The 25,286-nt window shown below is 42.8% G+C and overlaps 2 protein-coding genes across 3 annotated transcripts in view; one reads left to right on the top strand and one right to left on the bottom strand.

The window, feature by feature from the left end:
• Window positions 1-2,678, top strand: part of toy (paired box 6 protein twin of eyeless) — a 66,910-nt gene extending 64,232 nt beyond the window's left edge. For both annotated transcript variants that reach the window (XM_075690021.1, XM_075690019.1), the window contains exon 9: window positions 920-2,678. In XM_075690021.1, the coding sequence (XP_075546136.1) occupies window positions 920-1,014 (95 nt within the window). In that variant the 3' untranslated portion in view covers window positions 1,015-2,678. The remainder of the gene's footprint in view (window positions 1-919) is intronic.
• Window positions 2,472-25,286, bottom strand: part of LOC142579626 (transmembrane 7 superfamily member 3-like) — a 29,241-nt gene continuing 6,426 nt past the window's right edge. The window contains exons 3-10 of the mRNA XM_075690018.1: window positions 12,618-12,895; window positions 11,372-11,558; window positions 7,316-7,402; window positions 7,152-7,232; window positions 6,019-6,171; window positions 5,837-5,934; window positions 4,959-5,121; window positions 2,472-3,751 (exon numbers count right to left, since the gene is read on the bottom strand). Of these exons, the coding sequence (XP_075546133.1) occupies window positions 3,510-3,751; window positions 4,959-5,121; window positions 5,837-5,934; window positions 6,019-6,171; window positions 7,152-7,232; window positions 7,316-7,402; window positions 11,372-11,558; window positions 12,618-12,895 (1,289 nt within the window). The 3' untranslated portion in view covers window positions 2,472-3,509. The remainder of the gene's footprint in view (window positions 3,752-4,958; window positions 5,122-5,836; window positions 5,935-6,018; window positions 6,172-7,151; window positions 7,233-7,315; window positions 7,403-11,371; window positions 11,559-12,617; window positions 12,896-25,286) is intronic.

Here is a 25,286-nt window from a genome sequence, read left to right as displayed (position 1 = left end):
ATAGTACAGCATGTAGCCTTCGCCAGTTTTTGAAGCCACTTTAGTGATGAACAGAGCTGCTGGTCTTTTGTAGGACTTTCGGAGTTCCAAAGCTGCGGAGACTGAGGGTAGCAGTTCTTGTTCTCTTTAGCTTCAGAGCACTGCAGATGCTCGACCACAGGGCCACTAAGCAGCTCCTATCACTTTCGCCATAGCTTTGAAACTTTTGCAGAGGCTGCATGCACAACATAGACGTTAGCCGTTGGGCCATGTGTTGGTATGCAATCTGTGTGCGAGCTGTTACAAGATGTGAAAGAAATGTTCCTAAAGCTTTATAATCACAAGTCATTAACAGCACATGTTAATGCATACACTAATACACAAAAAAGCTTTTTGGAATTAACAAAACATTGGTTAATTACTTCTACAGCAACTGCACATTGCTTGAGTTTGCTTGGTGTTGTATTGTTGTATTTCCCAGCCAAAAGTTATTCATTTCCTACTATTCTATGCACGAATACGCATTCCTGCATAACCTATGTTGTATCGTAGTACTAAAGCATCATACCATGTAACCATCTGTCTTCATTTGCATGCTTTAGCTTGTCAATTGTACAGTACTATTGTTCACTGCTGAACATATGATGCACTTGAAGGATGGTGGAAACTAGTACAGTCGACCCAGCTTACAAAGTTAAATGTTCCTCAGTGTATTCTGTAGGATTGCCTTACAATGTGGCCATTATTGGCAGCCAGTTTAATGTTGTTAATGCTTTATCATGCAACAGTAGCAGAGTCACACAAACCTGCATCCAAGAGCCCTATTTAGCATGTATAAGCTATGGATTACAAAGATTAAGCACACCTGTGTACTACAGTGCAGAACCTGTGGTGAACCGCGGCCTCAAGCATGCTGCATCATGTCTTTCATTGTGTGCAGGTGTCATCTCTCCAGGCGTGACGGTGCCAGTGCAAGTCCCAGGCCAAACAACTGATCTCTCGGTGCCGTCCAACTATTGGCCCCGACTACAGTGACAATGGCCCATGGTTGGGTACCCGACCGACCTGAGCCTTGCCAAGGGCAGCAGGTCGTACGCCAACCTCCAGGACCACTTCCCGGCCACATGCGCCAACAAGGACTAGTCGCGCTCCATGCGCCCACAAAGAAGCTCTGCTTTAGTCTTCTAGTCCGCACGGATCCCGGCCAGTGCACAGCAGGACTCTGATGAATGGTGCAGCGAAAGTGCGTGCCCCTTCTTGCAGGGGTGTGAGGCAGTGGTCACATTTTGTGAAAGTGCGTGCAGTTGCTCAAATGGCAGCCCCCTGTATTTGTTTCAGTTCAATGACCTGCGACCAACTGTGTGCGTAAATTGCAGTGGGTTGAGAACAGTCGTGCATAAACTGTTGTGCTAAAGCTAAGTGTTCCCAGGTAGCACTTCAGAATTTGTGAGTACTGTTGGCTGAAATGCTAAATATTTTCAATGTTTCTCAATGCTACAATACATGGCCACCTTGCTGTCACCACAAGAGGCCTCGTGAATTGTTAATTAAGCATCACAATCGCTGAATGACTCTACATTTTTCAGCCGGCCTTCCCTGTTACACATTGCTCCGAAATTCATGGTTTGTTGCAGCATACACATGACAAGGATATGGCATTAATATGTAGCGAAAGAGCATAGATTTGGTCAAAGTGGGACTTATACTGGAAATGCCTTCAAACAGATGTAACTGCACAACTGGTCACAAAGCAAGTCTGCTGCTTTCACTTCCTCCTGTAATCATCATTGCGTGTCATGAACACTCCAAACACGTGTGCCTCGACCGCCGATTGTCGCAACCACAGTGGACAATGAGACCAGTAGACACTGGCAAGAGCCCCCAAGGTTGCTAGTGAATATAAGGACCTCTGTTCTAGTCGACCACACTTGTGAGCGCCCCCATCTATTTCTTTTTGTTGTTCTCAACATGTCACTTAACCTTGCCATCCTCTACTTTCCAAATGAGCTGTCTGAAGTGTTGTCAATGTTGTCCATCGCAATCAAGCCACAGCTCTTCTCCCTAGGCCTCGAATTTTCGACCACAAGTCTCTTGGGCAGTGCAAATGCAATCCAGCCGACACTAACCTGTGCATACTTGACACTTTGTCTGTGGTGCAAATGCAGTCCAGCCGACAATATGTGTGTTCTCTTAGGTGGGTGATTGAAGTACTCACTACACTGCCCTTCATCATCCAATGTGACACTACAGTTACATTTATGTTGTTTTTGTTTGCATTTTAAAGATGTGCAGTTGTGCCGTTTTTTTGTCTCTGTTTCCTCATGCGTATCTGGAATGCCAGAAACACTCTGTCAACAAGACCTAGACTGCAGCAATTATTTGCACGCCATGTCGGCAGCTTGTTCTTTTGTGTCATCTGTGTGGACCTTCGAAAGCGAAGTTTTTTGGAGAGCTTGTACAGAACTGTACTGAAGAACAGAACAGGCGCACACTTTAGAAATGTCAAGAGGCATACTTTTAATATAGCTCATCCCAAAGAGTTTCGGTAAAGACAAGAAAAAGAATAAAAGAAAATGGTGAACGTCCAGTTTGTGATGCCTGCTGCTGGTGCTTTATATAAAGCTTGTCTCAGACGTACACAGTACACAGCACAGCTTCAGGTACGACATCTGCTATGGTGCTTGATCAAAAATATGTGAGACCCCCCCCCCACAATGCCACAACTGGGTATTAAAACTATAACAAGTGCACATGAATTTAAAAGAATTCTGGCCAAAGAGGCAAGAATAAACGAGTATCACGTCACCAGAATTAACAAATAATAAAGTATATTAACTATCTACAGATACAAAGTCACCGTACAGTCCTATTTCTGTTGTTATCTGGCAAGTAAATTTTCACTTGACAACCCATGCCAACTCCTTCTTGTCAAGATACATAAAAAAGGTGGCACCTCCTAGCAGAAAACAGTGTAAGATGCTGTTATCTTTAACACAAGTTATAAGCATTTCACTACACTCACTCAAAACTTATTTGTTCATAAACGTACTATCACTTGCGACCATTCTGACTAGTGCAATATAGAATACAACCGTATATAGTAACACAGGTAACAACCACGTGTTCTGTCACTCGGATACATGCTGTGGGCTCTTCTTGCAAAGCAACCTATCAGAGAGGCTACATCCTGCATTCAAAAACTGTGGGAGAGCCTACTTGTATTCCTTGGCTGTGTACAACTGGAGTAGCCACTGCACTTCAACAGTGTCATTCAGTAATTCTTATGGCAAGAAATCGGTTCAGAAGCACACCTCCACAACTCCAGTGTTTTCAAGTTAAGGCTGAAAGTGCCTGGAAACAAAATTAATCAACGAGGAGCATTGCTGAAAGGCTGCGACAACTCCAGTCAAGGGACAGTGCTGCCCTCCACTTTTTAAGGTTTGAGGTGGACTGTCGAGCGGAAGACAGTTTTAGAAGTACAGGGGTTAGACAACTGCGGCAATGAGGCCAACGAGATGATCACCACTGAATCAGAATGTCCCGTAGGTTGGCGGTGGATCGTAAGGGGGTGCGGTGCTGCCTATGCTGCCATATGGGGGTGGAGGAAGCTGCGGCGGCGGCGGCGCCAACAAGGGCTGCCCGGCAGAGCTGCGATCTCGTATCCACTTGTGGTACGGTGACTGGGGGAAGGGTGCCCGGCCACGCTCAGACCACAGCTGTAGCACCGTGCCCAGCACAAAGAGCGCTGCCCACGTCACGGACAGCAGCACGTCTGCATTTCGTACCAAAGACATGCTCAGCATACAATAGGCATTTCAGGCTTCCTCGAAGCTACATACTGACACAAACATGTCGGCTTTTGCCTTTTCTTCATGTAATGAGACACACTGGAATGCAGGGAGTGCCTACAGGACAAAATCAAGAAGTGACACAGTTCTGCCTAACATCTGCAAGTGCTGTCTGCATTCCAGTATGTTACACTGACCCGCATCGTTTCAAGACGTCATTACAAATTGAGAAGCATAATGGCGTGTCCCAAAACATGCATCAAGTTTCTTTTAATTTCAAGCCCTTTTTGATGAATCGATACACTTCTGCTTTTTCAAACGCAGGCACTCAGCATCAGTTCGCAAACTATCTAGTGTGGGAATTTTCGCTGCTGGTGGCACAGTTTAATTTATAAAAAACATAGAGAGAAATCTCGCTGTGCAATTTCCACGCCTCTCCAAGATAAGCTGCAAGCAGTTTCTTGTACTAAACACATTACAATAGCCAATTTTGTGCACTTTATAGGATTTCTGTGCACGCTTTGTCGCATCGTGCTACAGCTGACTACACTTTGCACAAGTTTCAGCAATCAAGCTTTTACAGTAAGAAAACCTGATGGGGGGCGGGGGGGGGGGGCGTATAATGGTGCTGGCTACAGGCAGATCTAGCCTTGCAAAGGCATGCCAGCTCCCGAGCATCTCATTTGAACTTCTTAGAGGTAAATATGCTACAGAGTTACATGTGGTATAAGCATCTCACTTTTGAAAGATGTCATTAACACTTTTAAAAGACATGATCAACTTGCTACTGCATATTATAGTGCAATGCATAATTCTGTATTTAAAATTTATGATGAATGAATAGACACATGAACACACACACACTATAATAAACAGAAACAACAACTACCTAGGCCAATTTAAGGGTTGCTGGTGTACAGCCTAAGCGCCAGCAAACAGTTGTTGTCTCAGTTTGCAATTGCTGCAAGTGCCACTCAGGGCAATTTTTGACGAGACTAGAAGTGTTGCATGTACTTTGAACACAAAACTAAAACATGCAAAAGGTGGAGCAGCCTTTTTATCGGTCGAGAAAAACAACATACGTAGCATCTTGGCACATGATCAGTGCCATAAAACAAATAATTATTGTGGTAGTGAACCAGAAAAACAACCCCCAAACAATCGAGCAGATGCTTGGTTAAGCTGACCCACCATTTAGCTGAAAGGGAACTGTGTTGCTGGCCTGGTAGCCACCTGGAACCAAGGATCGCCGCACGACATTCAGCACCACATAGGAGAGTGATGTTCCCAAGTACTGATCTGCTGCCAGGATAGTGCAGTAGCCACCGACTAAGCAGCAAGACAGCACACTCAGCTGTAATGAAAATAAAAGGCGAATAAGGAAAACCCTCCCACCTCCGAAGCACAAAGCAATGGTTCTAAACATGCACACTCATGTTGGATAGAACTTATTGACCCTTCCTGCATCTTGACCAGTTTTAGTTATCACTGTGAACTGTGCACAATATGATTGATAATTAGTTAAGCTACCTATGTAATGTAAACCTGACACGGTGCTGCTGACTAGGTGCCTTGGTTATAGTCGTGGCTTTTATGCCCCAGGTGTTAATAAATATTCCGTTTGACAAAAATGTGTATGACAGCTTTCTGTTGCATTTTGATGCTCATGACGACACACCATACATAAAATGGCTGTTGGTCATAATGAAAGAGCCATGAGAAAAATGACTGGTCATGTTGGTGCATTTCTTTCACACTGCGTAAGTTTGTAATGTTATGATGGAGCTAAGTACGCGCCATAAATACCATCACAACCTTGATCTGCATTGTCAGCTCTAACACCAGCAAAGTCGAAACAATTTGCAAGAATATGTCAACGTATGTGAACCAAAGAAGACTCCTGCAAAAGCCACTGACAGTTGTCTGTAACTTTGTAAACACATTTTTACCACACTAAGCAGTGAGCCCAGGCGCAGCCATATTTCTAGTCAATTCTCAGCATCCTTCTAACATTGTGCGGCTACCCTTTGAGAACAAGTGCGTTGCGCCGAAAATGTGAGCACACTCACCAGCCGAGCCTGTGGAAGCAACAGCACAGTAGGGAGCAGCATAATACAGCTGACGAAGACCCAATAACTCAAGCTGCTCTGAAGAAACGCCACTTCGCCTATAAGACAGCAAGCGATATTCATTAAAAAACCATGGGAGTGCCTGCGATAGGAGTAATAAATATGAATGGAGGGTCACAAACCTAGAGGTGTAAAGAGAAGGACAGCTGCGACAAGAAAGCCAAGGAACAATCCCGACAGCGATATTGACAGCACAGGGATGGCAAATAACCACCAGATGGCCATCCACAGCAATCCGCCGAGCACCCCTCCGAGCAAAGCTGTCAGAAGTCCATCTGCAGAGTTCCAGGTGAATAGTCACGCCCCGTTGGTGTTGTGCTTTCAAAATGAAGCAGCGTGTGCTGCACAGTATGAACAGCCCCATTTATGGACTCAGATGGTCCTTGCTAAACGATTCATTTGTGGCTGGTTTGGTTATGTGTCATCGTAGGAAAGGGCAAAATACATGTACTGAGCAAGTCAAAGGTCAGGTCAAAGGCAAAATGGCGTTCCATACTCCCTTGTGGGAACACTTCATTCACAAGGAAGATCCTTGTTGTGAACAAGAAACCCGGAAGTGTTCAGAAACTTCATCCCATCGTAACTATCAGCCTCTTCATTTAAATATCCTTCAAAACAAAGGCCTTTTCCAGAGATTTACAATTACTCTTGTCAACTCTAATCTCTGCTACAATCTAATCTAAGTTACTGTAATCAACAAAAAGCTTTCTATGCATGCTAACCCCAGCCTAATCCCTCTACCTAGCCTTCGCTCTGTCATCATCGACTGCATTTCCTCTCCTACGATACTAATTCTACAACTCTGTTAAAGGTTATTTGTACTATGCATTACATGACCTCCTTACCTTGTCTTGCAATCAATATCAATTAAAATATCACCTGCATGCTCCTGATTTCGAATCCATGTTGCCTCCCCCCCCCCTTCTATCTTATAATGTTACACATCTTATTGATTCTAACATACAACTGTACAGTTCTTAGCATTTTTAAAATTCCTTTATTTCTTCCATCGCACATTCTTTCCTTCCTTCAATTTGTTCAGTGACAGCATATATCCTGTTTCCTCAAAAAGGACCTCTTCAAGCGAGATTGTCTCATTCGCAAACAACTGGCTTAAACCCGAGGCCATAAAAAAACTCACATCAAAGCGTTATTTACAAATAAGAAATATGGGGTGCACTCATAGAATAGAGAAAGGAACAGTCAGAATAATAAGTGTTTGGTGAAAAAGATACCAATGAATAGTAATGCTTACCACGTGCAGATGCCCTCGTTATGGCAATAAACACCATGAAGCTTATTAGTGAAAATGTGAGGAAGCCAAAGAAGAACATCTCTGGAAGAGAAAGAAATGTCAATAATTTCCCCTGAATGGACATCAATGTTCTTGGCTAGTGCATGGACAAGAATGACACTTACGAAATGAAAAGAATCGATGGCCTCTGAAGCAGATGATAAGGCCAGCAATGCTCAATAGCAGTGCAACCACCAGACCCCAGGCACTCTCTAGATGTGGAAAAAACAATACAATAGCCAGTTGCTTTCTTATAGAGCTTAAACTGCTGCATACGTAATTGCTCAAGCTTTCAATCGCCTTTTCAGCAAAAAGGCTCCACTCACTTGAGCGACCAAAAACTATGCAACTACAAGGGAGTACTGCAATGAAGTACTTCTTTGCATTGTTAGCATAATATAACACTCATGTCAAAGACACATCATGGTCAGTACAACTAGGTGAAACCATCAATAAGACTTACAAGAAAATTAATTGGTAATACTTTCTGTCATTTAAGCTTTCAGTGTTTGCAGTGACTACTAAAAAAAAAAGCCAGAAAAAAAAAAAGAAAACTTTAAACGAAGTAAAATGGAAGTAAGCCATAAGGAAAACAAGTAAACAAGAATAACGGTCCATCAGAACAAGCTTCAGCTGTTTCAGGCTTGGTGAAGATGGCCTCAACTGGAAAGCATGTCACAATAAAGAGATTATGTTGCTTAACAAAGGAACCTGGAAGAAGAAAATAAACTTTATTAAAAGGAATGGTTCGGCAGTTTTAGTTGTGGTGGCGTCAGGTGGCAGAGCCTGGAACCAGGAACTAAACTTTTTATTGCCAACATTTGTTTGACTGTATTTTCAAGCCGTAGAAGCCTTTGTAGAAACATTCCTGTCCATGGGTTGCGCACTATGCATAACTACATTCAAGGGCATGGCCTGTGCTCGATCCTTTGATCTCATGAAACAAAGGATATTTCAGACTCGCCACTCTGCCTTGATAAGTGTATGTGTTGTTATACAATTTAAAAGGATTTGGCCACGTGACAGTCAATTCAGACAAACCTGTCAAAGAAGCATGGCAAACAAGCCCAGAAAATTCAGCACAGTGCTATGGTCAAACTGAAACTGGAACTAGAACCTACTGAAATTGAAGCATACTGAAGCCATGGAGCATACATCATTGTGAACGTCACTCACGAAAGAACTGCAAGTACTGTGAAAATTATTCCCGCTTTCTGTCTTTCTTTTCTCCCATCTTTCTTTCTTGCATCATGTGACGCTTGCACGAGACTGTGGGTGATTCATGTTGTGTGGCAGGCAGTATGTTCTGCACACTATTGTTGAACTCACTAACTATACCACTATGGATCCCTCACTGGCCGGCTGGATTATTTGTGATGGTGAGTGAGCTTGCTGGGTGAACACGATGTGTACTGTGTCAATGAAAGCTTCATAAAGAAGGTGCGCGTGTCCTGCTGCCACGGTTGAGGTAGCGAGACTTGCTGTTCTGAACATGGGTTTCCACATGGATTCTCGGATCAATTACAACCAGAAAAGCAGAATTAATTGCCAACTAAAGATTTACTAAATTGTTTTCTCAGTATATTAGATAATTCTACATCCGCATTATGCTGGTATTCCTTCAGGTATAGCGAAATTTGAATGACCAAATCTTTCATAGTACTTGCATACTTTCCGACAGGAAAAAAATTTCCCTTTTCCTATTAAGTTGATTTATCATGAAAGAGGTTAAGGCGTGCAGACATGGCCACAAGAGAAGAGAACCAGGCAACAGAAGCGCCAGCTATCAATTGAAGGGTACGCTGTGGTGAAAACAAATTAGAAAGAAAGCGTTCCCATTACACGCGATCTCTATCAGTGCAAGGTCGACACTATTATTGTTATAGGCAATCATACAAACACATGGAATAGAAAGGCAGCAATTGTAGATGAGAAACATTACATCAATTGGACAAGCGACATTTTAATGGCTATCCCAAGTAGTACGTAGGAGTACAGTAGACAACACTAACTACAGTCGAGCACCTCTAAAACTATGCCTCTACAAGAAATTGAGCTGTTTCAATGGAGACATAATGTCGTCCCAGTTCTACAGTAAGATGTGCAGTGCGTGACCTTTACAACAAAGTCACCAGTATAAAGAATTATTTTCGAGGCCCCGAGCAATTCGTTATAAAGGCATTCGACTGTAGTCTGTTTCCCACCACACAAGATAAGCAACAACTCATGGTGCAATGCAGCATTCACTGTTTAGCATGATCTTTAAAATACACGTCATGCAGGCTAACCTGTTCCATTAGTGGAGTAAAAACAGAATAGTCTTTACTTGGGGCGTGCGGATACTCGAATATTCGATTTCAAATCGGACAGTGAACGCTCGAATAATTCGATTACCGAATCGAATTTACAATATTTAATTTTTGCGAATAACAGTACCTTTGGCCTGTCGACCAGGCCGCGGGCGGTGCCTTGAAGCGCACGGCATTCTCACAGCGTGTGATCTCTATCAGTACAAGGTCGACGATACCAATCGAAACGATTAGCGCGACGCGGACAGAGGGAACTACAACAGCAGCGCGTATGGAAAGCATGAGGACGTGTGCGATTCCAAGACTGGTCTGATTAGCCACCGGAAGGCAGCCTGATCGCATCGAATATGCGAGTTCAGTGTTCACGAACGCAGATTTGAGTAGTTGGGAGCTCCCTACTCAATTGGGAGCTCTCTACCCACCAGTGAGCACACAGAGGAACTTGGCACGCATGCTTGTGGTAGTTGCCGGCTGGTCGACTGTGGACCAGAACGCCGCTTCAACAGCTGCCATGCTTATCCGTATGCGTGATTTCGTGACCGATCACTGAAGCGCCACCCGCAGGAACATATTAGTGACAAGCTTTCCGCGACGGTTTGCAGCCCATCATCCCACCGGCCGGCGGCGAATTTTCAGCCCGTTAGGCCTAATCGGAGATTTGTTGTCATGTGTCGGCGACTAAATTTATGGTTACCGAATCAACGCAGATTTATTTCTCAGTGGCCACGCTACCCTCAGAACGCCTACAAACCATCTCGCCAACAAAAATGAGTGCCCTAGATGACCGTTGCATGTTCATGGCCTCCATTCTTGCAAAGTACCATATGGTGGCTCCTCGTTCCAAGCACCGTTCGAACTTTGTAGCTTGGAGGTCCCCTGTCAGAAGAATGGCTTTGGATTTCCATGGCGGGCTCAAAAATATTGTGTGACAGCACGCTTACAGCGGCTGTAAACGCACTTACACAGACCGCAAATGTTTGTGGATGAAAAAAAAAATGGGGGAGGGGGGGCGTCGCGTGAACTTGCCCTGTGCCATGAGCCTCCACATCTGAACTCTACCGAAGGCAGTCGACATGTGCGGCGCTGATGACCGTGCGGTGCAGTGCCAAGTGATGTGATGCGCATACCCCGCTTTTGCCTGTCGCGCACATTGCCCTTATAATGAGGTGTCGACAAGCTCCAGAAACCACATGCCATAAAGATAGAGAATCCCTCCTGTGCTCTGGAAGAAAACTGCAAAGCAATGCTTTCTAAGCAATAAAGGATTGCCATTACGCATAGTATGGTCCACTATTAAACTGAAAACCCTATTAGTATTTAGGACAACTTCACTAATCCTACAGCATCTGAGGGAAAAAAGCACATAATTCTATTTTACAGGCATTTCATCTATAAACATTTTTCGCAGATGTTCGTATATGAACTGTACAGTTATCAGTGCTGGCACGCTAATTTGGTGTTCCCTTGAATAAAAGTATATCATATTATGCATCTCAATTCATAGGTGCCTAAGTTACCGATAGCTAGGAAGATTCTTGTTAAGTAAGATGATTAGCCTTCTGGGCATGTGCAGCACGGTGTTGTCTGCACAAAATTTGGAAGCATAAAGGTTTGTTCAATTTTCTGATATTTGATATTTGATTAGATATTTGGCTTTTTTTTATTCGATTCAATATTCAATTCGAAATCTACTACTCGGTAATTCACACACCCCTTCCAAGAATCTGGGGAGCAGGAAAAATAAGCAAAACTTTCAGCATGCTTAAATAAAAAGTGAAAGGAGGGTTAAAAGTGTTCTATTTCCAGTTCACATGAGCCACTTTCATGCAGCAACAAAATTGCAGTGAATTGAGATGCCCTATGTATACTCACCAAGCCGTCGACAGGTTTCAGATTGTGTGTACCACAGGCAACCATAAGTGGCAATAGGCACGTACGCAGCCTCGTGAATTTGGCCGTCCCAGGTCATCTGCTCCACGAGCACCGAATACACTGCTCCTTCGCCAGGGTAAGTCAGAAACAGCGCTCTAGTCTTCGGGTTTTCACGGTAGGCTTTCACCTTTGAAATTCAAAGACAGGGTTGTCAGACAAAAGCAAAATTTTGTTTCAGTGCTGCCTTCACAAAAAGTGAAAATTGCTATCCACTCAAAAGTAGCCACGAGCTACAAATAAAACCTGTAAAAGTTGCTCATAAAGAAAGCTTTGCAGTTGTCGAAAAAATTTCTCCTGGTTTTCAGATCGAATGTAACACTGTTAAATATTTTTCTGGGGCAGTTACTCTACCAACTCAGCTAACCAAAATGCTAGGAGATTGTACGCCATAATAGAAGTGTTGGCAGCTTAAAGTGCAACATTCACAAAGCAGACAAGTTCTGCAGTATGTACAATGTGGAGGAAGTTTTTTGAAAGCTTTCTATAAAAGATGAAAGTTTTTCCGTTTAATGAAGTTTCTGCATAACTTTTTGTTTGTTCAGTGCTGCCTTTGTGGCAGATTTTGTTGAATGGTCGACGGTAAAGGACAAGGCATGGCACTGCAGAATGTGTTGGCAGATAAAAGCTTGCGTCATCCACTTCTCCAAATTATGAGTGTAGCCAACCCTGTGCTAAAGGTTGCTTCCCTTAGTCCTTAAACCATTTCCCAAGAGCATGGCACATCTGCGCCATCTGAACAAATAAAATTTGTGGTTGTTCCAACTGCCTAAACGGTAAATCACAAGTGCACAAAAACAAGATCTGTCTTACTGGTGAACTGTTTGCAAGTGATAACTACCCATAACAGGACATAGTACATAAACATAAGGTCATCCCAATGTGGTTCTATGAGAGATCTGACATAATGCATGCTAAGAAGAAAGTTCAATGCTTCAATGACATTGCAGTGATAGTATGTTAAAATAAGCTAAGCATAGGATAGAAAGCACTTCCTTGGATAATATATTGCACAATGTCACATAGATCTTATACTACTTACTGAGTTACATTATCCACATTTTTGTCCAAGACAGAATGTGTAGTAGCTCTCACTAAAACACCTCAAGAACGAAGCCTTGTGTCCTCAAAAAGTCTAGGAAAGTAAGATCACACAATGCTGATGTTAACAAGCTTTGAAACTGCATACCAGATGTGCATTGCTTTTCACTGAAGAGGGGTCCAGCATCTTGGAGACAGCTGTCAGATAGTGGTCTTCTGACAGATCCCATTGGTCGAGGTAGTAGACATACAAATTGTACCGAAAGAGCGGAAGACTCCGGCTGCACTTGGAAGTTTGGGCCTCGCGTGGCACTCCGCTGCTGGCATGCTGAAACTCCACGGCCAGTTCTGTGGACTTCAGTACAAGTCGAAGGAAAGGTGACACTTCTACAGGGAACTCCATGTTGCAGCCGCCAGGCACAGGGTCTGGTAACAACACATTGTGTAAGAAGAAAAACTTTCGGTATTTAAACTAAACAAATGAAATGAACAAAAAAAAAAAAAGCCAGAGACTACAAAGGCTTTGATTTCCATAACTTGATTACTGTGAATAGTGGCCAAGAGCCCTGAATTCTTTGATACATTTAGAGAGCTCCACTATATCTTGAGAAGAACCCCTTGGTAATTTAGGACACTTTGCGAGAACACCTGCGCCACTTAGAAAACTCTTGAAAATACTGGTGCTCCTTCTGTGTAAAGCACAGTTTTGTTCGAGTAACTGTGTTACTGCCCGTGTGCAATGTAGATGCGGCATCGCATTTCTTGAAAGCAGATGCCATTAATGTGCACTTGCTAAGCAGGTTCAACTGTGGGCTGCATCGCATTTCTTGAAAGCAGATGCCATTAATGTGCGCTTGCAAAGCAGGTTCCACTGTGGCCACCAGTTTCAGCTTCGCCTACACTGCAGCGTGCAGCTTGCATGCGGCAGATGTGTGCCGTCTGCAGCAGCACCATCAATTTTGCGGCAAGCAGGACATGCAAGACACACCCAGTTAATCAGATCTCTATGAGGTGGTGCAAGTACATGCTGCAGACTCAAGACAATAAAAAAATTTTTAAACAGATAAATGGTAGTTGTAGCTGTGCCCGAAGGGCAAAGCAGTGACAGTGATAGAGAAATTTAGTATTGTGTTAAAGCTCCTTGGACAGCGTTCTAGCAATGCATGGGGGCTACGTGTTAGCACAAAGCAGCATGCGATACAGCTACTGCAATGCAGTGGAAACAGTACCCTGGCCGCTACAAAGCATGTCTCAACGCTGGCATCATGAGCACCATCAGCAGCATTGCACATGGATGGTGCATGAAAGCTTGCTCCTTCCTGTCTGTTCTACTAAGACAAACGTACACACAGCTGCTCAACAGGAAAATTAGCATGCACGTGCAGAATGCGTATGCCGGCAGTGGAAGGCAGAACGCTGGTCGGGAGTGGTCGTGTGTCCACTTGGGTCCTCCATTTATGCAACCAAATGCATTGCGCATCACTCCCGTCTCTGGAGAGTTCTAAACATCCGCGTCTGGTGTCACACATGCGCCGTGACAGCATGGCAATGACGGCTATGGTGTGAACGCACCTCCAATGTTCATGTAATTGCTATTGCAATAATTTTATTTTTTCCGCAGAACCATACAAGACTGTGTGTTTTCAATCACTGGGCAGAGTAAATTAAGAGTGCAGAGTCCGGTTTGAAGACTTATTTGGCAAGCGCTGAATGAGTTTCAAAATTTCCTCTGAGAAGACTTTTAAATAAGTCACGATTGAGCCTTCAGTATAAATAGGACCACCTACCACGCACAATGTATTTTTTCAGAGCTGACAACGCCAAGACTAGTTAATCCTGCTGGCATCCTTAGACAGAAAGAAATGCCAATTAGCATCCATTGAGCTATGTCTATGATTAGCATTTGAATGATTCACGGTTCTTCAGAAAAGCTTGTGGTTTGTTTTTATGAGATCAAATACAGTTATATCAAGGAAAGTAACCATTGCTTTACCTCATTTTAATTTGACAAATGTAGGCAGCTTCTACCTACCTTCTTCATCATCATGATTTAACCTTTTAGTGCATGGTAGGAGTTAAAGGGGCAACCCCGTACTGCATTTAACCCCTTCCCACAAACAAAGGCTTGTGTAATTTTTAATAACAGTTCACGCAGTAAGGTACTAAGTGTTTGTATTCGTGACAGCCGCATTTCTTCTGATTGAGCATGTAAACCAAGGAGTGAGTAAACCGAGGACATGTTAAACAGTGGCTAACTTGCAATTTAGCAAGAAATGAGTCTCAATGTGTAATAAGGCATATTTAAACAGCAAAAAGTTTTTCCCTGCACTTTAGCAACTGATTAAAAAAACTTTAAATGGTTAGTAAGAAAGCTTGAGAGAGAGAGACAGCTGGCAGACGACCGCTCATAGGCTGCTGTGCATAGGGAGGGAGAAGCAGTTTAAAAGAGTCCAGAGGAGAGTGGAAGCAAGGAAGATGTAAATAAAAATAAGATGGGTGAGTAAACTTGAAAACGAAATGAAAACTAGAAATAGCAGTGAGATTTGCCTTTGCCAGAACATTTCTACATAACAGTACTAATCTTGCTTGTCCTGGATATTTTTCTACGTGTGAGGAAGATTTAACAATGCAATGAAGTCATATTTTCTAGTGCAAAGTGGTTGTGGAATTGTGGTATGGCTGGAATGAAGCTGCATAATTGTTCCAATGACAGCTACACTAGCTAGAGCATATTTTTCCTTTTTTTTGTTTGCTTTCTCTTGTTCAGAGCATGAACCATATTGCTGTACCATATTGTTATTAAAGGAAAAAAAGAAACGCCTCACAGCTGCAGTGTGTCATAGTAACACGTCCCCATTCTCAGCTATAACCATGTGTGTTGACATCCACATAGGAGTGCGGACCTAGTAGGCCACACCCCTACCCCAATCGCCGTTGTTGTCATTCTGTTTTGTGTCAGCATCAGCCTGTTTGCCTACACAGGGATACAGCAAACACACTTCCTTGGGACTATTTTTTCCTTCAATTTTTTCACCAATTGCAATTCACATTACACGGAAAAAAATTCTGCCATAGTTGGCTGGTTTAACCAAAGCTTAGTCATAAAAACTTTTGAGCTTAGTAAGTGTGCTTGCTTTACATGCATAATGCAACTCTCAAAGCTGGTTATGCATGATGCTACGTATTAATTCCTCAATCGAGGAGCACCTCTTGAGACAAGAAGATAGAGAGCATGTCTAAAGACTTCCCACAGTTTCATGGCATGCAGACAGTGCACATTGCAGTGCATTTGCTTCAGATGATGAGTTGAGAATGCTACTGAAATATAGTGATGGAAACAGTACTTGGTCTTTTGGAGCAGCCTTTAGAGCAGGAAAAATCACTGTTTGGAGCGAAAATATATGCTTTCGGAGCAGAAAAATTTGTTCTGAGTGAGAAAAGATTGCTTTGGAGCAGTAACTTACTGCTCTGGTGCCAAGAAGAAGCTCTGTGTAAGTTATCACTTTCTGAAACATTCTATTGAATATACAGGGTCTGTCTTGAAGTAATGTCAGTAAGGCCATTAAAAATCATTTATTGAATTTATCGTTACAAGTGTTTAAAAATCTTCAAGATACTCTCCTTCTGCGTCGATACGTCGGCTCCAGCAAGACTTCCAGCTCTCGAATGTGTTGTGGTAGTCTTCCTCCGGAATGGCCTTTAATTCTGTGGTGCAAACTGCTTTGATCCCGTGCACTATTCCAAAATGCTTGCCTTTCAGGGGTTTTTGAGGCGTGAAAACAGAAAAAAGTCGGGGGGGGGGGGGGGGGGGTAGAGCCAAGTCCAGGCTGTACGGGGGCTGGGGGATCGTTGGCACCCCTGCTTTAGCCAGGTAGTCGGTGACGATGAAGGCACTGTGGGCCGGCGCATTATCGTGGTGCAACTTCCAGTAATCTGTGATGTCCGGCCAGATGCGTTGAACCCTGCGTTTCAGTCTTTTGAGGACTTCCATATAAAATTTGGAGTTCATAGTGGTTCCAGGTTCTATAAACTCGTGATGAGCCAGTCTCATCACGAGTTGATGAGCCAGTCATCACGAGATCAAGAATGACGAGCATGATCTTGATCTTTGGTTCGCTCATCCTGGCTTTCTTCTGGCGAGGGGATGAGTGCGCGTGCCACTCTGATGATTGCCTTTTGGTCTCCGGGTCATATTCAAATTCAATTCAAGTACCCAAAATTCAAATATTCAAATACCCAAGTCTCGTCACCTGTAATGACGTTGTCGAAAAATTTTCGATCACATTTGCAGATGTCGAGGTATTCTTGGCATGTTTAAACGCGGCGTGACCTTTGGTCGTCAGTGAGCACTTTTGGAACCATTTTTGCGCACACCTTCCGCATGCCAATATTGTTTGTAACGATTTCGTCAACTTGAGTTTTCGGAATGTTTAACATGTCGGCCATTAAACGAACACTTAATCGTCGGTCTGAGTTCAACAGTTCCCTCACTCGCGTCACATTGTCAGCCGCGGTGGCTGTGGGTGGCTGTCCGGTGTGGTCTTCATAGTAGACCTCATCCCGGCCTTCTAAAAAGGCCTTGTGCCACCGAAACACTTGCCTATCTGACAGGGCATGTTCATTTAAAGCAGTCTTGGGCACAGTAACAGTTTCCGCAGTGGTCTTGCCAAGTTTCAAGCAAAACTTGATCGCAAATCTTTGTTCTAACAAGCGCATCATTTTCACTTGCACAAGAATAAAAAACTCTCACAAACAGGCACATCCTACACTCTCTGCTGCTCAGAGCACACAGAGCGACGGAGTGCTGCCTAGCTGGGTTCTCCCACTACCAGTTTCAACTGGTTAGACCACGCTCCGACGTACAGTCGCATCACCAATAAATTCCCTTACATTACTTTCAGGACAGACCCTATACATTATACTCATACACAAGTACTTTTATTCAACTTGCTGTACCATTTTATTGTTATTATATAAGAAGATGAAGATAAGCACAGATTTAACCCGAACTCACTGATAATTCTACATTTCAATTAAGTGTTAATTCCCCCTCCCCCACCAAAGATGTCCAGCTTCATTATTTGTTCCATCTGCTAAACATTTCATCTGTTATAGCGTTTCATCTGCTAAACAAGATGAATTCGCAGAGCCACCCGATTCTTTATTAATATGGTGTGAGCGTTGTATCCTCGCACGTTAATAATATGGTGCATGAATAAGCTCACGCACTTGAGTCTCATGCTAGTCCCAGCATATGGTCTTCTAGGATGTTCCAGGCAAGGTATTGATGCACTATCTGTTCAGCGCCCACGCAATATTATTAAACAATTGGGTGGCTGTACTATATTGACACCATATATCTCTATAATTGAATTCACCAGCTGAGCAAGTTGGTAGCTAATCAAAAGCACGACTAAGCTGCGCAAATTCTGATGGAACAGAAACAAGGACAGTATTTTTATTCTTGTCCTTGCAGGTATACATTGAATAATGTCTGTGTTGTGCGACTTCTGCGTCCATGTATACTTCCTTGCCCCGTTTTCGAATTTATTTTGCCTAATCGGGCTGCCAAGTGGTAATAAAATGTCCCTCACAATCTTGTTGATATACCGCTAAGCAACTGTGAGAAAGGTGTGTCAAACAGCTGTGCCCTGCTGATCATGCGACACCAAGATAATTATTATAGTGATAGTAATTATATCAACACTCCAGGCAAATTTCTGCGGTTGTCGTCAGTGTCACTGTGAGGTTCCGTATAATGTTCAAGTGTGATAAGATTGCGGCCGCGTGCCGTATATGCTGTAGTTGTGAGGCAAGGTGGGCAAGGGTGGGTTGAGAAGGACGGTTGCCTGATGCGTAGTGCCTTCTCGCACAAGCAAAATACTCCCAATTCGGAGCAGGTGCATCAATGTGGCGCAGCATGTAGCAGGATTTCTTTCACAGTGGAGTTTGACAAAATTGGCAAAGCATTCCCATCACTGTATATGTTGCAAAAAAAAAAAATCACAGTTGTGGTTATCTTCTGTTATGCCCACTATTTGATGAAAACTTAAGTGACAAAGTTCAATGGAGGAAAAATGTGCAAGAATTCACTGAGGCTCAGTTGTTAATGTAAATTTGATTTCCTTGTTAAGCGGATGAAGAGAGCTGCACAAGCTTGGAAGATACTGTAAATGCCTTTTCAAGTGCGAGCTCGAATTTCTTTTTTTTTCAGCCCAATATTCAGTTCTTGGAGACACCGAATTTTGAAAAATGTGAGGCCCTACAGTTAATGTGAAACTGCACAGACAAATTATTCCAAAATTGCAGTAGGCCTTTCTCCTTGGCAGCCATGCCTCACAAACCTACATCAATGACATTTTGGTGTGAAAAAACACTATGCAGATCCAACACACATTTTGGAATCTACGTGAAGCAAAGCTTTCATGAAGCGGTTAATTAAATTCTATAAATTTGCCCATTTCATTCTTCTGTCTGTGGCATAAAGGAAACTGGTGCATGCATGTGCTCTCGTGCACTCTTGCTACGCTAATTGACAAATGTTATACCTACCTGCCTTTCTTAATTTTTTATTTACTGTAGGTATAATGGCCAGATCATGCCTGATCACCAACAGCTATAGTATGGAAATTATAATCATCACTAACACACGGCAATCATATCAAAGAGCTAGTTAGTTGCAAGATATGTACTGCCAGCTTCTTGGTGAATCCCACATTGTGAGTATTTGCCATAATAATATCACCACCATAATCAACATGTGAACACGCTTCTTTGCTGATCCCCTGCTCTTGGTATACACTATAATATGGAAATAATAATCATGTGGTGATCATATAAAGCAGCTAGTTGGTGCACAATGCATACCATCCGCTTCTTGACTTGTGCGTATGTGCCATACTATGGAAATCATAATCAACATGTGGTGGCCATATGAAAGGGCTAGTTAGTTTTGGCACGAGAGAAGTATGCATGCGTTTGTGGCCTAATACACAATGGCTATAAATAAATAAATAAATAAATAAATAGTGTATAAGCATTCTAAAGTGCCGTGACATTCATGGTTATAACATTTTGGGCAACAAATTCAAAGTATTGGCTTATGCAGATGACACCTTTTCTGCTCAGACAAACCAAGCATTGACAAAGTTCTCCTGACTGAAAAAATTTGGTGCAGCTTCTAGTTCCCATGTAAATTGGCCAGAAAGCTGAAGTCATTGCTTTGGTTTATGGGGACGTACACCGACTCACTATGCTGGCCTAGAATGGACAAGCGTACCACCTAAATACCTTGGTGTTCCTTTTGATGCATATAAGTTTAGTGTACATTTCTGGTGAGAATGGTTACCACCACTTCAATGCCATGTGAACGCTTTTATGCCACACTGCCTTTCTATACTTGATAAGGCAGGGGTTTGCAACTTGTTCATAGCGACAAAAATATTTTGTGTACTACAGATCGTAAATTGTGCCCGGACTTACATTCAACATTTTCATAGCATATTCGCTACTTTTTTGTGGTCCTCAACTTATGAGCCTATGAGGCGAGATAATATCTTTAGACCCGTATGTGGTGGTGGGCTTGGTCTGGTGCATCTATTTGTGCGACAGATTGTTTGCAGTTTCTTCTTTTTTCGAGATATTTCACACCAAATACAATGCTCATTTACACAAGTTAACTTAGTCAATGCTTTATCCAATCTGGAAGTTTCATCCCAATACTCTGAGTGACCTCCTTTGTGAGGTTTTATGTGAAAAGTATATATCACTGTGCAATTCCTCTGGGTTCGGTTTTCTACTGAATATCTCTGCACAGTGTCGAGAAAACAAGTGCATCAAGATTTGATATCGATAATTATTTTCCCACCTTCCCTTTACCGTTCTACATTCTCCAGTCTGCCAGGGCTTGACATACTTCAGCGAGTACGCAAGATGCCTTTATCCCCACATACAAGACATTTTTCTTCAAATTACACATTGAAATGCTGGCTCTGAAAGCTTGGTTGCACAAGAACGGCATTCTTGTATCTACTGTGAATTGTCATTTTTGCGATGTACCCAAAACCATAGAGCATTGCTTCATAAGTTGTAAAGATGCAATATTATTTTGGGATGCACTTCAAAGGACTCTTAACAAAGATTGCAGTTTGAATCGGAATACCATCCTATACTTTATTGCACCCCACGAAGATGTGCCATTTGATATGTTTTCCCTAATTGGACTACACAGCTTATGGAAGGCATGTATGTTGGATCAAAATGCTGAACCCATTGCTTCATCAAAATTTCAGTATGCTCAAACGATTGGTCACTTGAAGGACATGTATGACTTAACAGAGCCTCAACCGGACTGGTACCACCACTTGATAAGTTGCTTGTCGTTGCTACACTTTAAGTTCAAAACTCCTTGTAGTTTTTTATGTGGTGCATGGTGCGCACAGGGTGATCTATCGGCCCTTTCTAAGCCATGAATATGAGATGCATCGGCCAGTGCTTGCAAGTTTCTAGCATACAGTAGGTTTCTCACATATACACGCTGCAAATAAATACCATGTAAGAAAAAAAAGCATTTTTGGCCTAATGGTTACATCAGGCTGTGTGAAACAAGTACCGAATGTGCATGTTCTTTTGTTTGTTCTTTCTTTTTTAGGCTGAATCTACTTGGCAAGAACCTGACCAGCGACCGACCAACCGATCGACCTAGTTAAAACCATGAGGTGGTAGGCAAGGAATGCTTCATTTTATTATATGAGTCACAGGCAATCAGGGTTGAAAGAAGCAGAAGCTGATGATGAAATAAAGAGAAATATACTAGCTTCAACTCTGAGAACTTGAGACACTGCAATTAAATGCATTCAGGTACCATGCATAAAATTTTATTTCTTGTTTTGGAAATGTTCCCTAAAAATTAGAGGGAAACCGCCCAGACTGCAATGATTTTCTCGGTTTTGGAAGCAGAACATTGTGACATTTTGACAATTGTTCCGGCTCGCTTGTTATTCTGCTAAGCTGCTACTTATCGGGTGGCCCAATGTAGCAGCCTAACAGACCAACAAGCGAGCCGTAGTGGCAAAACTTTACGATGCCTTGCTTACATGTGGTCACATTCTGCGTCATAATGTCAGGACCAGACATGGGCACACTCATGAGGGCGCCCTCGCCCGCATCTTCTCTCTCCCTCACCTGGTGAGGTGATGGAGGGTGGATATTGTGAGGTGGGGGAAAGAGAGGGTGAATGCGATAATGTGAGGCTGAATGAGCAAAGCGTGACTGATATTGCTGAAGGGCAGAGAAGTCACATAGATTGTATGCGTGATGTGTTTGACGTATTAAGTTTTAATGCGTACTGGCTATTGCCAGTGCGCTTCAAACTGAAATGCCCTTATTCTATTTTATGTCGTGGTTAATGAGCATATCTTTCAATTCTTCTCGACAATGAAGCTAAAGCTTTTCTACTACAGTGAAAACATTACTTTAACAGAATGTACATTTTAGTTTCAACTAAGAATAAATTATTTTTATTTTAAACTGATTGGTCATGGAAGCATAACAATCTGTAAGTGCAAGTATATTAACGTTGACCTAGGCATGATAATATTTCTTTTCCTGCTTTCTATCATTCCACGATTTCAATTTTTTCTACGTAATGAAGTCCTATAACTATGCGCAACGACATGATTACATTAGCAAGTAACATCATTATCCTAACCAACATTCCAGCCTAAGATCAGTACCTTGGATCAGTATAAGATGCGCGCTTGCTTTTCCTATTTGCGCCTAGTTTTCTTTGTGCCTAGAAGTGGACGGGTTTCCATCCAATACTTGATTTCAAACTGAAAAAAGCAAAGCAGCAGCTCAATATTTTATTTCCTCGAAGAGCCAGTTGGGCAAAAGCACCTAGCCACTGTTGAAAACTGAATTGACTGCAGTAGACATTTATCTGGATTAAATGCTGTCTGTTAAAGATGCCCTTAATTACTGGAGATTGAACAAGACCAAATACCCCATCTTCTGCTGCTTGGTGAAAAAAGTTCCCGGCCCTACGTGCATCATTTGGTGATATAGAAATGCCATCTTCAACTGTGGGAACCGTGCAGAGGGCATTTTTGAAGGTCATTAAAGTGGCTCAAATGCTCATGTGTAGGGAGTACCACCTGAACCAGTTTTGAAAAAACAAGGAGCGAAGCATCCTCAACTCCTACTGCTACTTCACAATTGAAATTTGAGTCATAACAAAATAGTGAACAATGGATGAGGTTTGTGAACCATATTGACACATGCAACTAATGCGTAAATTCTATAAAAAATTTGGAGGATGCTTAAGCTTCGCCTTTAAGAGTGGAACGCAATAGCATTCAAAGATGTCTGACTGCTTCTCACGCTTCCCGGCAACTGCAGCTTATGTAACCATAATGTTTAGTGGGAAATGCTGGCCGTAAATGCTATGCATGAAGGCGAGCCTTCTGGCAGAAAGGAGGCCTCTTGCTTGGGTCATCTGGATGATGTTGCAAGAAACTGAGCTCAGTGCACTGCTCTATGAAAGGCAGAATTGCTGGAAAAGGAGTTTATACTTAAGTTTCCACATACCAAAATTATGTTTTCTTGTATACTCAAAATTCGACACTATCATATTTGTAGGTTGTGTGTAAGGAGTACTTTTACGATTTTCCTTTTACGTATTTTACTTTCAGAAATTCAATTATTTCAGTAACATCTTTGCGCTACACAGAGGGCCTGCGTGGTTGGCTATGCGTGGTTGGGTATTATTTTTTCCACTCAAAGACAATCAATTCTGGACGCCGGATTTTCTGCGAGGTGGGGTCCTTAATGCTATTGCCTTAATAGTCTTACCAATTCAAGTGTCTAGTTGCTGAAAGAGAACTTTGAGAGCTGGTGCTTCTTCACAGTTGCCTGCCCAGCCTGTTTACGTATTTCTCACCCACGTGTGTTGAGTGAATCTCATAAGTTGCTCTTGAACTATGCCTAAATGTGCAAGCAGAAGAAGGAAGGGCAGGCTGCAAGTGATTACGAGTTCTGGTGGTTGATGTCTGTACTATGCTTACTGAAATTCTGAAACTTTTGAGAGCTTACATTATTCACAGATGCCTGAACAGCTGAAAAATACGGCAGTGAGCAAGGTCGTAATGAAGCGGTAGCCACGGTGATTGTGAGCCTCGCTTAGACAGACAAGCTCTCTAAACCTAGACCCTATTTTTCTTCCATCAGTAGCATCACAGAGCAAACAGTCTTGTTTAGTTTTCTATAATAACTTCGACGATAAGTACTACAACACAAAACTAGTATTTAGCCTATTCTGATTCACAATGAACAACAGACTCGTCTCAAGGGCAATGAGTGTATTTGGCCGCACTAATTTTTCAGGAATGCTTGCTTGTAAGCATGTTATCCTAATCATGCTACTGAGAATCTTAGTACAATCCCCGCTTTGGTGTGGTATACAATGTTTATTCTTCAGTGTGCCTGGCAATGAAACGTGAATGTCCAAGGTTGTCGTATGGGCCTCATGAATTACACCTGCATGCAGTTAAGCATTAAAGTAGGCACCTCACCCTAGTAATTGCGGCAATGTTGGGCTGTGAATTGTTTCACTGTTTGACTCTTACATTAAAAAGTGCACATTCTACTCGCAGAAGAAAAAAAAGAAGGCAGCAGGTGTGGTAGTCACTTCGCAAGCACTGCGAACGACTTAATAGGTTAAGTCAATGTCTCTATAAGCAAAGCAGTGAGGCCCGCTTCGACAATTAGAATGGCACGACAGGCAATCATATTTGTAAACTATGCTCGCGGGACGAGTAAATGGTTTATTTGACATTGTAGCAAACTGAAGAGAAGAGAAGGATGGCAGCATTTTCAACGAGAGGGTGAGGGAGGGAAGATAAACTTTTTTGTGTTCAGGGTGAGGGCGAGGGAGGGTAGGCAAAATTTTTCAGTGTGAGGATGAGGTGAGAAAAACCAAAATGAGGGCATTTGCCCCCCCTCTGGTGACGACACCTACACCTCCTGGTAAATGAATCTACAACTGGTTTGTAGAAAAGCTGATTGTAACTTATCTGGGGCATTCTGAGGCTTGCCAGTATTTTAGAGTGTAGCTCTTAGGCAACTGTTCCTGCGTTGAGCGTCGGCATCCCTCGGCGTAACCAAGTGAATGAGCACAGAGAAGGATGAAAGAGCAAACGCAGAGGCAGTTTGGGATGAAAGACAACAATCATGAAGAGAGCGTGAGGAGAAAAGCAGAGGAGGAGAGTGTGGTGAAAGGGTGAGGAGAAAAGCGGACTGCTACATGAGATGCGCCCTACAGCGGTAACCAAGCATGCGGTGAGCACGTCCACTGATACCATATATGGAAACAAAGCGCTGGTGTGGGCTTCAGAAGTTCAGACCCACAATGTGTGCACTACATTGCATGTGCCTCCACCATTAGAGAAAGCACTCCGTGCGGGCAACACGCTCCCGTGTTACCGCTTTCTTTCTGAACAATGAGTGGCACCAGCTGGTGGGAATCTTTCGTCTGTCACTGCTGCTAAACGAGCTGCCCGAGCAGAGGCTCAGTGCCACTGCCAAGAGGACCCTGTCGTCCAGAATCAAATTTTTTGCTACAATATATCGCGAATTTAAAACACCTAAACAGCTGTGCTCAAAGTTCGCATCAGGGAGTATCGCAATTGTCGCTGAACTTTTTTTTTTCTAAGGGTTTGAGATGCATGACCTTCATTTAACGAAAAGAAATGGAAGTTGAAGATATCATGTCAGCACTTCCTTAGGTGAAGTTGGTGGTATGTGAGACACAGGATAGAAA

The sequence above is a fragment of the Dermacentor variabilis genome, chromosome 4 (genome assembly GCF_050947875.1).
Source record: "Dermacentor variabilis isolate Ectoservices chromosome 4, ASM5094787v1, whole genome shotgun sequence".
Classification (NCBI taxonomy): Eukaryota; Metazoa; Arthropoda; class Arachnida; order Ixodida; family Ixodidae; genus Dermacentor; species Dermacentor variabilis.
This window is presented reverse-complemented; position numbering and strand designations above follow the sequence as displayed.